Genomic DNA, 11,871 nt, shown 5'->3' with positions numbered 1-11,871 from the left:
AAAAATATCTTATTGGCAAATTTATTTCTCCCTCCTGCCAAATGCTACCACTCTTTTTGTTTACTCATATACCAACTTCAAAAGCAAATGAAATGTCAGTCTGTTTAAGCCGAAGGTTTGGTTTGTTTTGAAGTAGTTATCCTTTATAGCTACAACCTCAATACCAATTAGTCAGGAATATCAGTGAACGTGAAATATTCATTGCATGGCAGTTGTCAGGGGTTGAGTTGAATATCTAATACTGTGCTGCTGCAATGTCAGCTTTAAAATAGAAGTGCTGGCTGGAGCAAAGTATTATGGGGCTTGAAGTTCAGATTGTAACATAAAATGCCTCCTGTTCCAGTTGCTGCTTTTGGTCTCCCATTTGTGTTGCTCTTTTCTGCTGGGGGTTCTTCTGCATGCTTGAGCAGGGTGAACCTTTTTATTGATGCCTTCTGCTGCTGCTTCTGCATTTTGCTGTGCTTTTTTTGCAGACTGGCTAAAGGAAATTGTGTGTTGGATTGGTTCCAGTAAAGCTCTTCATCTCAGCTCTTTATCTCAACTGAGTTGCTTTTTGTGTTACTTTTGTGTAGGGAGAGAGGGGGCCTTTGGGGAGTGGGCTGTGTTAACCCAAAATCAGTAAACTATTTACACATGGAAACAAGACCATCTGAATTTTCTGGCTACTCACACTTGTTTTATGAGGTTTACTGGAGAAAGTATATGGTACTTTGAATTTTAATCAGTACTTCCAGTAACACAGTGTAACACACCCACTCAGGTATTAGTCTTTTTCTCTTTTCACAGAGGGATACAGAAACTCCTAACTTTCTCATTGAAGACTCCTTACCAGCATTCTACAGCACACCATTCTGTCAAAAATCTAGGACCAAACTGTTGTCTGAGATACTTTTTTGTTCCAGATTCACACACACAAGAAAACCCCACATATGTATACATCCCACTATTTATTCATTTGGATTCTCCTACGAGTCTGTCAAGTGACAGTTAAGTACAACATAAGCCAAACTCAACTGTTCCTTTGCACCACATGGAATTTTATAAAAGTCTAATATTAATTAAACAAACAGTAGTTTTCTACACCAGAAAGTTCATAGAGCAGAGCAGTCTTAGCATCTGACAATGAGCAGTATCACCATTACCAGAAAACCTGAATTTCCTGGAGAAAGTCAACTAAACCTTGGTCTTCTTACACCAACATACACATATCTTCCAATCCAGTAAACAATGAAACTCACCAAAGACATAAGAAGCAATGTTCAGATGGACCATGTTTTTTTTCTGGAAGGCTAAAGAGCTGACTTTAAGTCATTCAAAAAGACACCATAATTGAAGAATTACTTTGTCCTTTTCTAGACATGCTCCATCTCCTCATTAACACCATTCTCTAAGAAGTAGAATTCCATTTCTGAATATTTAATTGTAATTGGAAAAAGATGACAAAATAGAAAGTTTTATTGTACTTTGGATACAGAAACATATTACTTCACTTTTCCCATTTCCTTTGAGTTTGAGTAAAAGTAACAAGCAAAACAAATGACAAGGAAAATCAACAGTTTTACCAATTAAGCTTGAAAACTCAGAAGGGATTTTGTCAAATAAATTTCAAAGGCTGAATCTGGAAGTTGCCATTCCCCCACAAGAGTGCAGCATTCCTAGAATGAACTAATGCCCTTCAGTAATACAGAAAGTCAGACACTTAGGCAAGGCAGGACTTGTAAGGGACCAAGGATTAGCATCTCTGAACATTGGAGTAAGCCAAAGCATTTTGGATCCTCTGTCAATTCAGAGCTCATCGTGTTTTGTAGGGTCCATACTTGGTTTGATGAAGACTCCCTCCATTGCTTTCCAATAGTTGTGATGATTAGCAGTAGGCATGCCATGAACTTCCCGCTGGCCTCTAATGGGGTGGCCATACTGCTCCCCTGTTATTGAAAGGAACACCTCTGTTCCTACATGCTTGAAGCGCACTGCATCCTCCCGCTCCCAGTAAGTCCCACTGCACTGCACAATCCATATATCAAGGTCATCTCCTTCGCCATCATCACCAAAGGCACTTACTTCCTGTTAAGAGACACAAACTTCCAAGTGAAAATGTAAGCAAACACCTCCACACACAAAAATATCAACCACAAAGCACAGTTTAAAGGCAAGAATAGAGAGGGAAGGACAACTGCAGTTGCACTGCTTTGTCAACAGTTACCACATCCAGAAGCAGACACTTTCTATCACTACAATCAGAACACAAAAGTGTCAACTCCAACATGCAATCTGAGCAAAAAGTGCCAGCAACACCCAACGTACATTACCAATGAAATGAAAGAAGACTTGAGCACAGATACCAGAACGACTCTTCTGACAAAAAACAACATTAATGCTGATGCAAATTTTCCCCACTCAAAAAAGGTTGTAGCTGTTGGCATTTCATTCTGTAGTACGACCATCTTCAGTTACCATCACAACAGTTTTTCACAGTGTGTGATTTTAGCACAACATCCTACCAATTTAGTTCATTAAGTAATTGTATTCCATTTTTATACTTAATCATGAGCTTACAACTGAGTCAACAACTATTCTGGTTTACACTCTTTCTTCAGATAGATAAATGGCAATTTAACAGCATTAATAAAAACCATTAAGGCAAATTAATTCCTGATAAAACAGAAGTCAAGTCAGATTTCATTAGGCACCAAAAAGAATTCCAAGCATTTCCAGAAATGAGACTCGCTAAGCTCCAACTGGCTAGGATGCCACAGAGCCTTTAATTCTTAAAATCTGGTAAGTGATGAAACACTTGAACTGCAGTAATTTGTACCCAGCACCCTAAAATCTTAACAGTCATGTTAATCCAGCCTAAAAAGCGTAAAGATTAATATACTGAGAATCCAACTTCTGTTAAAAGCATGAAACAAAAGTTTTGTGTTTATGACCACATTATATTTCAATAATGTCTTCAGGCACAGCCCCATCAGGCTCTGGGAAGCCACACAAACCTTCCTTTCTCCTTTTGCTGAGATACTGTGCACACAGATAGCAAAAACAAAGCACAACCACAGCTGCTCAACATTTTAAAATTAATGGCAATGTTATACGAATTGTCTAAACTGACAAATGAAAACTGGGGAGAGGTTTTACAGTCCATTTGTTCTGGAAATAATTCTTCTGAAATGCTATTTTTTCATTGCTTCTTTTGTTTTAATATCCAGATCACCTAGATACCTTCCAGAAACCTAGACTGTACTGTTTGAGCCACTTTGCTCATGATATAACTCTTTCACAAAGTGTAAGGTTTTCCAGCTTTGTATGCAATAACCTCTCTATGTGACCTGAGGGAAGACTAAAGTGATCACTAATGAGAAGCTTCCAACACCTTTTTGTTATTTTGTCAAATACTTCCAGTCTTGGAGAAGCATTTGTTCAAGGGCAAGACTGAGACCTAATTATAATTAGAAATTACACTCTGAGATATATATGAAATAATAAATACGATTGTGGGAGCAGAATAAATTTTCCTGTGGAAGGAGGACAGATAAGTAAGAACAGTGAACAGGGATAGCATGATAACTGTGACTAATAGACTGGATCACCAAGGAAATTGGCTGGAATGTCTAGCGTTGTTACACATGATTAATTGCTTTGCTCTAGAGCAATCCTCATAGTGTTGAGAGGTTCCCAGTCTCCTATACCTTGAAAGCATTAAACATGTCCTAACAATCTTCCCAGATGCAATGGTGCAAAATGAAAATAATAATGTTTAAACAAATCAAATCAGACTTATTTAAACTGCTGTGAGATAACAATACTGGTACATAATAAATTGTTCCTCTGTCAAAAACTCCAATACATTATTCAAGATGCAGAAAGGCAAATAGTTGAACTCTGGATATACATAACCATATTGTTTCCAGTAGCTGGCAACCAAGCCCCATTCTTCAGATCCATGGAGACACCAGAGGAACTACTGCCAATGGCACCCATTATTTATACAAAACCTTAAGATTTAAACCAACTCACTTGGTTATTGGAGAGAGGTGATGGGAAGTGATGAGTGTGTAAATTTTTTCCTGTGTTAACGTGGGTAAGTCGTACAGCCTGCCCACACTTCACTGGTGTCCCACGCTGACAGCTGCCGTCGTTCTTCCCGCGGATCCGCCAGTAACTGTTAGCATCATCTGAAGCTTCAACTCCTGTTACTGACTGTTGCCCACTTCCTGTTTGAATAAACAGTAGGAGACTTAATCCACTTCTCCAGTTCAAAAAGTCCTGAAAGAACTAAGTTGCTTTCACGCCTCCATGTTTAAGAGATGTTTAATTCTCACAGTCCATTTAGTGACTGCAGTGAGAATGTAGGTACCAAACAAGCTTTCAGACTGAAGAAGTTAAACACAGCAAGTGTTAGCAGATACATGCTGCCGAAGTTTGCATGATGGAAACTATTCACACCATCCTGCCCTTCTCAAAAACACTACTAAGCACCCTCCCTGCCAGAATAGGCACTGGGAAGATACTGCTGAGGCCCCAGATACAGAACAGAACTTAGATCATGGATGAGGGCAAAGTATCCCTGTCATATCCCCACCCGCCAACACCCATGGAGGGCAGTTGCAACAGCTTCCTCTACCCCAGGCCTCCAGCATCCTCCTCTCCCTGCCAAGCTGGCATGTCTCCAGCGCACCCCGTAACCCCATCCCTGGTCTGCTACTCTCTCTGCACCAGAGACTCCAACCTCAGCAACCTCAAACTTTCTGCTATCTCTGACTGTCTGTCTCTGTCAGCCACTTAATCCGCCAGTTTCCTACCTCACTCACCACTTCACCCCCCGACACTACCTACCCCTGTCCCAGCCACTTCCCTGTCCCATCCCCGCTCCTGCAGCCTGTTTCCCCGCCATTTCCTTGCCTCTCTCACCGCTTGTCCCCTCAGTGCTTCCCAGCTCCTGCCATTTTCCACGCTCCCCCTTCGCGTCATTTTTCAGCCTCCAGCCCCTCAGCGCGGCGCCCCCCGGCCTGCTCACCGGAGCCGTACTTGACCTCGTGCGAGTGCAGCCGCACGCTGTGGCGGGTGTTCAGCAGCTTGAGCACCGAGCCGCAGGTAACAGCGCCCGGCGCCGCGTCCCTGCCGTGACACAGCCCGCGCAGCAGCGCCAGGAAGAGGAGCGCGGCGAGGCGACAGCCGCCCCTCATCGCGCCGCGCCCCGGCCCGGCCCGCGCCGCTGCCCCTCACCTCCCTCAGCCAAGCGCGCTTCCGCACCCCTCCGCCGGCCCAGCCAATCAGTACCCGCATCAGTACTGCGACCGACCAATCCCCGCCCGCTTGCGCCCGGCCTCGCTTCCGGATTGGGCCACGGATGGGTGACCTCACCGCCGGGAGCCCTATGGCAGGAGGAGCTCATTGGGCCACGGGAGAAGAGTGACCAATCAGAGCAAGCGGCGTGGCGCCTCCCAAGGAAGGACGCGAAGGAGGACCGCGGCGTCGTTACCTCAGCGACGCGCAGCGCAGTCCCTGATCCGTTTCGACCCTCCCTAGCTACTAGGCCCGGGCCGGCGCCAGTCGGGACCCGCAGTGCCACCACCCTCGGGTCTCTTTGCACCTGAGCCCGGAATATTTTCACCCCCCTCTGCCGGGCGCCTCAGCAGGTGATGGGGCTAGAGCAGCCCCGAGGCAGAGCAGACAGCAAGCCTTGCGCTTCTCTCACGGGAAGTTGGCGTTTGCTAAGCACTGGTTTGTGTCAGAGAGCAAGGCCGGGGGTGTCAGAGCTGCTTTCTCGCCTAACACAGCCAGAGCCGTACAAAAAACAGTAGCTGCCTCACGCTGAGTGATTGTTAAGGGCCTTGGGAGAAACCATGCTGCCAGCAGGGATGGTCGGTTCTCCTCAGAGCCAGAGATGAACAGATGTGCTCACAGTGAGAGCACTGTCAGACATCAACCACCTCGAGGGTTACCGGCCCGGGTATGGGTAATGGTCTAAATACAGCCTTTGGCATTCAGCATTGGCGCAAACGAATCACTCGGCACTGTCCTGGTGCATTCAGGCCACTTCTAGCTCAGGGCTGGCAGGTGACACGTTTAAGGTCTGCACCACCTTGCAGTTCTGGCACTTCAAGTTCTGTAACTATGTACCCATTTTGGGGGGGGGGGGGGGGTTTAAAGAGAAATGGAACAACGTTGAAAAATAAATGAATTTCATGGTAGTGAACTGTCTTGCATGGTAATACCCCAATGGTGCAGCAATTTCTGGGTTACAGCAGAGCTGTTGATGACAGGGCATAAATACTATGTAAGGAACTAACAATAGTGGCCTTAGCATTAAGCTGTAATGATCACATATTTGCTTTTGGATGTGGAAGTTCACCTTTTGTAATTCAGCTTCTAATGAGCATATGAAGCTCTATTATATATGAAACAGCCACATGAATTAACATATATTCCCTGCAGAGTGAAGAACTGCATACCCCCTCCAAAAAGTCTCCTTTATCAATAGGAAGCAACCATCAAAAAAGGACGCAGGAACTCCTGCATAGCCCATTAGCTCTTGCCTCTGACATTGCTCCTTTGACCCATCGGTCACATCACAGTTTGGTGTGAGTCTTGTGTAACACTCCCAGGAATAAAAAGTAACTGAACAGAGCAAAAGCTTGTGACCTTCTTAGCAGCCTGGAAGCAGGTAGAAAGATACCTACAAGTCTTTGTAACAATGGTATTCTGTGTGTGCAACGACAGGGAACTGCTGCACTGCATTTTCTATTATGGGATGATTTAGAAAGCACTTAGAATCATAGAATCATAGAATCAGCCAGGTTGGAAGAGATCTCCAAGATCATCCAGTCCAACCTATCCCCTAGCCCTATCCAGTCAACTACACCATGGCACTAATTGCCTCATCCAGGCTTTTCTTGGACACCTCCAGGCACAGCGACTCCACCACCTCCCTGGGCAGCCCACTCCAATGCCAATCACTCTCTCTGGCAAGAACTTCCTCCTAACATCCAGCCTATACTTTCCCCAGCACAACTTGAGACTGTGTCCCCTTGTTCTATTGCCTGGGAGAAGAGGCCACCCCCCACCTGGCTACAATGTGCCTTCAGGTAGTTGTAGACAGCAATGAAGTCACCCCTGAGCCTCCTCTTCTCCAGGCTAAACAACCCCAGCTCCCTCAGCCTCTCCTCATAGGGTTTGTGTTCCAGGCCCCTCACCAGCTTTGTTGCCCTTCTTTGGACACGCTTCAGCACCTCAACATCTCTCTTGAACTGAGGGGCCCAGAACTGGACACAGTACTCGACTGGTGCTGGCTATTGGAAACATCATAAGATGCTCAGCTGACTCTGTCTCCTCTACCAGTCCTGGACCTGCAAGGCTTTTTCCTTTCCCAAGCGAATGGTTACTTTATGCTGGTTTTGGCCCATCTTATATAGCTATACCTGCAGCTAGGAAAAAGCTCTGGTTTACATGTCAGGACTGCATCAAAGCAAGCCAAAGTACTAAATTCAGTCACATTTGTGCACATGAACACACACTCTGTGCTTTTCTGAGGACTAGAAACTCGTGTCCCAATGCTGGAAATGATTGCTCATAGAAAAGCAGAAGATCATCTGTTGATAGTCAAATGCTGTATTTCTGTCATTCCAAGAAGCCTTGCTGTTCCAGCCAGGACAACAGCTTGCATTTGCTGCTGCTGTTATAAATGGGGCAAACCCAGATGTCTGTGGTTGCCATTTTAGCCGTGGAAAATCAATCATATGGAGCTTTAGCTGGCACCTGTCTGTCTTTCTGGGAGGTCGCTGGGTCTCAGTGCATTTAGTGCTATTTACATGGTGCTCCCTACAATGCTTTTCAGTCCTACTTTAGAAACATAATTGGGTTAGAACGGTTGCCAACAAAGAACCCCATCAATGCCAAACACCCGTGACAATTAACAGCCACCTCATTGCTACAAAGCCCACTATTGTTTCTGATAAGCTACAGGTAAAATCGCCTCAGAAATTATGCAACTGGTAAAGGAAACATCAGGGTTTTTTTTGGCAGGTATCTCATTATGATTCTCATTTACCCACATGAATGCTGTAAAAGGGGAAAATGCAACTGGAATGCCTTCTACCTTTGACCATCTCCGCAGTCCTCATGCACACTTCATTTTCCAGGATTTTGAACATGCCTAGCACCATTCCCACTCAGGTGCACCTGTAGGTATAACTAGGCCCTCCCTGGCAAGCAGGATTTAGTGGATTTGGCAGAGCCAAATGCTTTTAGCATACAAGAACGAGAAATTTGTGGCATAAAATCTATCATGACAAAATTAAAACAAAACAAAACCAACCTAACAAACAAAAACATCAGAGGGCCATGCTGGTGCAAAGCAACCTATTACAGAAAAGGACTTTCCATTTCTTTTATACCAGCTGTTGTTAAACATGCTTTAAGCTTTCTGACTGCTTTGCATGACAAAAACAGTGACTGACAACTAAGCCAGAAACTCCTGGGCTTGATCTGCACCCCAAAAAACACTGGTGCATCTCTAAGCATAAACAGCCTTGGGAACACTGCAAGAGCATTGCCTGGACTCTTTCTCAGACTGTCAGCCTTAGGCAAAACAGATAAGGCACAGTTCTGAAGATACTAATATCTGATAGAGAAATAAATCTGTATGAGGTGTTCCATTGCCTTTTCTCTGTATCTGATCCTTTATCTGACAGCAAAAAGGATGAACTATAGTGAAACCAAGGGAGTAATAGTACAGATGAAACCAAGTGAGTAACAGCAGATAATCAGGCCTGTCAGCAGTCTGAAAAATGGGAAGGTGGATCAAAATTCACTACTACCAGTGAGACACAGTTTCACCAAACACCACAGGCCTGCTATCTGGATCAGGGAGGATCTGAGTTTGGTACTTTATGCCATGATTTAATGCCAAGTGTCAAGTTAGTAACAAGGTCATGATGGCAGATCTTGCCTCTCGCCTTCCTAGCCCCACGCACCTTGTCTGATGTCCACATTACTTTGTGCTGGTATAAATGCAGGCGACCTCAGCAAAGCAGAAGGCAGGTGACAGGTATGGCTGATGCCTGCAGTGCAGGGCAGCCTTGGCACTCCTGACACGCCCTGCGGTCTGGGGAAGTCTTTCTGGTGCAAGATGCAAGACTCTGTTCTACGCAGCACATCTGAAATGGTAAAGGGACTAACCAGAGGATTTTTGGTGTGTTCATCCAGCATCACACAATCAGTTTTTAATCGGTATGAGGCAGTGCTCTCCGCCTTCAGCTCAGATAGCAGCGCTTGTGCCCAAGGGGTCAGCTGCCCTCCTCTGGGCAGCTACCCCATGGGGACTGGAGGACTTGGGTAACCACTCCCTCCGGCATGCCTCGCCATTGTGCACGCTCCTATTTCCCCTAAGTGCTCTTTCCAGTCGCCTTCCAAGCTGGATGTCGTACGCAAGGCCTCGAGCAGAAGTGCCCCTGCTCTGTCCCACAGCTGCGCATCTCGCCCTGGGCTGTGACCCAGCTCTCCTGACCAGACCCCTCAGCCGCTGCCAAGCACGCCCACGCCAGCAGAGATACCCGCAGGTATAGGGCTGCTCAGCAGCTCCGTGGGAGCACGCAAGGGCGCACCCTGCCCTTGCCCGAGCTTTCCCTCAGCGCCCTCGCCCCCCGAGCCAGCACACAGCCGCCCTGCCCCGCCACCAAATGGCGCCCCCGCGCCGGGCCGGCTCCTACCCAGCGAGCGCAGCGCCGCGGCCGCCGCGGGGCACGCCGGGAGCTGTAGTGCGGGGGCCCCGGGGCGGGCCGGGCCAGCAGCGGGGCACCGGCAGCGCCGGCAGCGCCGTGCCTTGCGGCGGGCCTCCTGGCTCCGCGCTCCCGCCCTGGGACGGGTGCCCTCAGAGCCCTGGCAAGCACCTCCTGCTCGGACCCCACACAGCACAGAGGTTTCCTGACAGCCGGAGGAAACCGGCACTGGTCTCTGCCGCGGCTGTCCGCGGCTGCGGACTTCGGCCGGTCCGGCACGGGCAGTGCAGCCCTCCGCGTGGTTGCGTTCCTGCGCTTCTGCGCAGCGCTCTCGCATGTCACCTACCGCAGCCTCTACACAAGCCCATTCCTTTTCTGTGTGCGTGCTGTGCAGTGCTCCCCATCTTCTGCCCTGCCCGACTGACCGCAACCTCAGAGCCGCCGCTTCGGCTGCAAAGAGGGCTGGAATTGGCCAGGGCATCCCGCTGCTACTGAGAGGAGAATGACGGGCACCGTTGTTTCCTCTGCAGAGGGATGAAAAGCCTTTAGTTTAAGCATTGCTACAAAAGCTACTGAAAATCGACAGTCTTGTAAATCTGGGGAAGAGAAGAAAATGTTATCCTTTCATTTTGAAAATTGATTTTACTTTGTCTCACTCTAAAAATCTTTCACAGTTCACGTTTTTGACAAAACTTCGTGCAAGGAAAAGACAAACCAAATCCTGCTGCACTACCATTGTAGTCCCGAATGAAGTAACTTGCTGCGGTCAAGGGAACAAGGAGAAGAAAATAAATGTTTAGTGTCAACAAACGGCTGGTTGGAAGCATTAATTATTAGGAAGTGCTTTTGTGAAATACAGGAAACCTCTAAATCTGCTACTGAATAACTCAAAAGTTCAGGGAAAGAAGTTCAAGCTCAAAAGCAGTGAAGCATGTGAGAATGGAAAGAGCTCCTGCTGGCTTCTGCAACTCAGATAAGGTAGGGCTTTTTTTTGTTTCAGTTAAGCTGGAAGATTCAGCCTGTGCTTAGTGTATGTCCTGGCTTATGCAGCTCCACTAGAAATGCTGGCCAATATTCTCATTCATGTCTTCATTGAAGAGAACAGCCAGAGGAAGCGTGCCTTGCCTTTCAGCTCCGAGCTGAATTTGTAAGAGCCTTTCCTCCAGAGTATGTGGGCTTGGCTGCAAGGGCTATTTTGGCAGCCAGCTGGGGTAGGCAGGCTGCAGAGGAAACGCTGTGCGGGGATCCAAGGGGGATGTGGCACAGTAACAACATTTGCTTGCTGGATAGCTTCTTCCTTCCAGTCACAGGAAGAAAAGATGGATAAACAAGAATGAATTAGAAAAGAACAGCCTCTAGGAACTGCTTTCAATATTTAAGAAGGATGATACCATTCATAGCATTAAACACATACTGATGTTAAGAAAACTGAGAAGCCAAGCCTTGCTTGAGATGCCTGTGTACTGTCTCTGACCTGTGCAGAAGCAAGCAGCATTAATAGTCCTAGAAAGAGGCAGAAAACCTCAGTTTGCTTTGGCAAAGGCAGTAGGCACTTGGTTTTGATTCATGGCACTACTACAGAGTGCTGCTAACTTCATTCTCTCATCAATGAGTGAAGCCTTGGGGCAATGTGGGTAGGCTGTGAGGTTCATCTCCCAGAGGGGAAGCAAGGAGCAGTTGTACAAATATCCAGCCTGAAATGCTGGAGGGTACTGAAAACACATCAAAAACTTTATTTCACCGATACATATAACTATTACATGATAGAGATGCTCATAGGAATTGCTAGAATGAAGTTTTAGTAAGTTCTTCAAGGCATTTTTTTCATAGCTTGTTTGGAATTTCATTTATATATATATATATATATATATATTTATGAGAAAGGAGTCACTAAAGGGGCAGAAGGTTGTGTCCAGCTCTCCCTATGATTCCCTGTAGTCAGTGTTCATTTACATGTCAAGAGTAATCTCTAGAAGGCGATAAACAGCTGATGCCCACTCTACATCCACTACATGTTTTCATGCTGCCCATTTCAGGGCCTGTAAGGAGAGCTCAGCCTGCATCGCAGCACCCCGGCAGCGCACACTCCACCGGCGCTGGGTCCTGCCGGCTGCCTGATTTCGGCCCGCCGGGGCGGGCGGTGCTATCAGCCGCG

General features: G+C 46.8%; 1 protein-coding gene across 1 annotated transcript; it reads right to left on the bottom strand.

Moving 5' to 3' along the window:
• Positions 1 to 928: 928 nt before the first annotated feature.
• Positions 929 to 5,251, bottom strand: SDF2L1 (stromal cell derived factor 2 like 1). Its single transcript, XM_064168354.1, has 3 exons — positions 5,015 to 5,251; positions 4,015 to 4,211; positions 929 to 2,064 (listed from the first exon to the last, which is right to left on the bottom strand). Exons 1-3 carry the CDS (start codon positions 5,181 to 5,183, stop codon positions 1,786 to 1,788), a joined length of 645 nt encoding a protein of 214 aa, XP_064024424.1. The 5' UTR covers positions 5,184 to 5,251; the 3' UTR covers positions 929 to 1,785.
• Positions 5,252 to 11,871: the final 6,620 nt, after the last annotated feature.

Source organism: Pogoniulus pusillus, chromosome 30 (genome assembly GCF_015220805.1).
Source record: "Pogoniulus pusillus isolate bPogPus1 chromosome 30, bPogPus1.pri, whole genome shotgun sequence".
Lineage (NCBI taxonomy): Eukaryota > Metazoa > Chordata > Aves > Piciformes > Lybiidae > Pogoniulus > Pogoniulus pusillus.
This window is presented reverse-complemented; position numbering and strand designations above follow the sequence as displayed.

Coding starts and splice junctions, on each gene's coding strand:
- SDF2L1 (XM_064168354.1), bottom strand. CDS start 5,183: ATGAGGGGCGGCTGTCGCCTCGCCGCGCTCCTCTTCCTGGCGCTGCTG. Junction 4,212..5,014: donor CGAGGTCAAGTACGGCTCCG/GTGAGCAGGCCG, acceptor TTATTCAAACAG/GAAGTGGGCAACAGTCAGTA. Junction 2,065..4,014: donor CACCTCTCTCCAATAACCAA/GTGAGTTGGTTT, acceptor GTCTCTTAACAG/GAAGTAAGTGCCTTTGGTGA.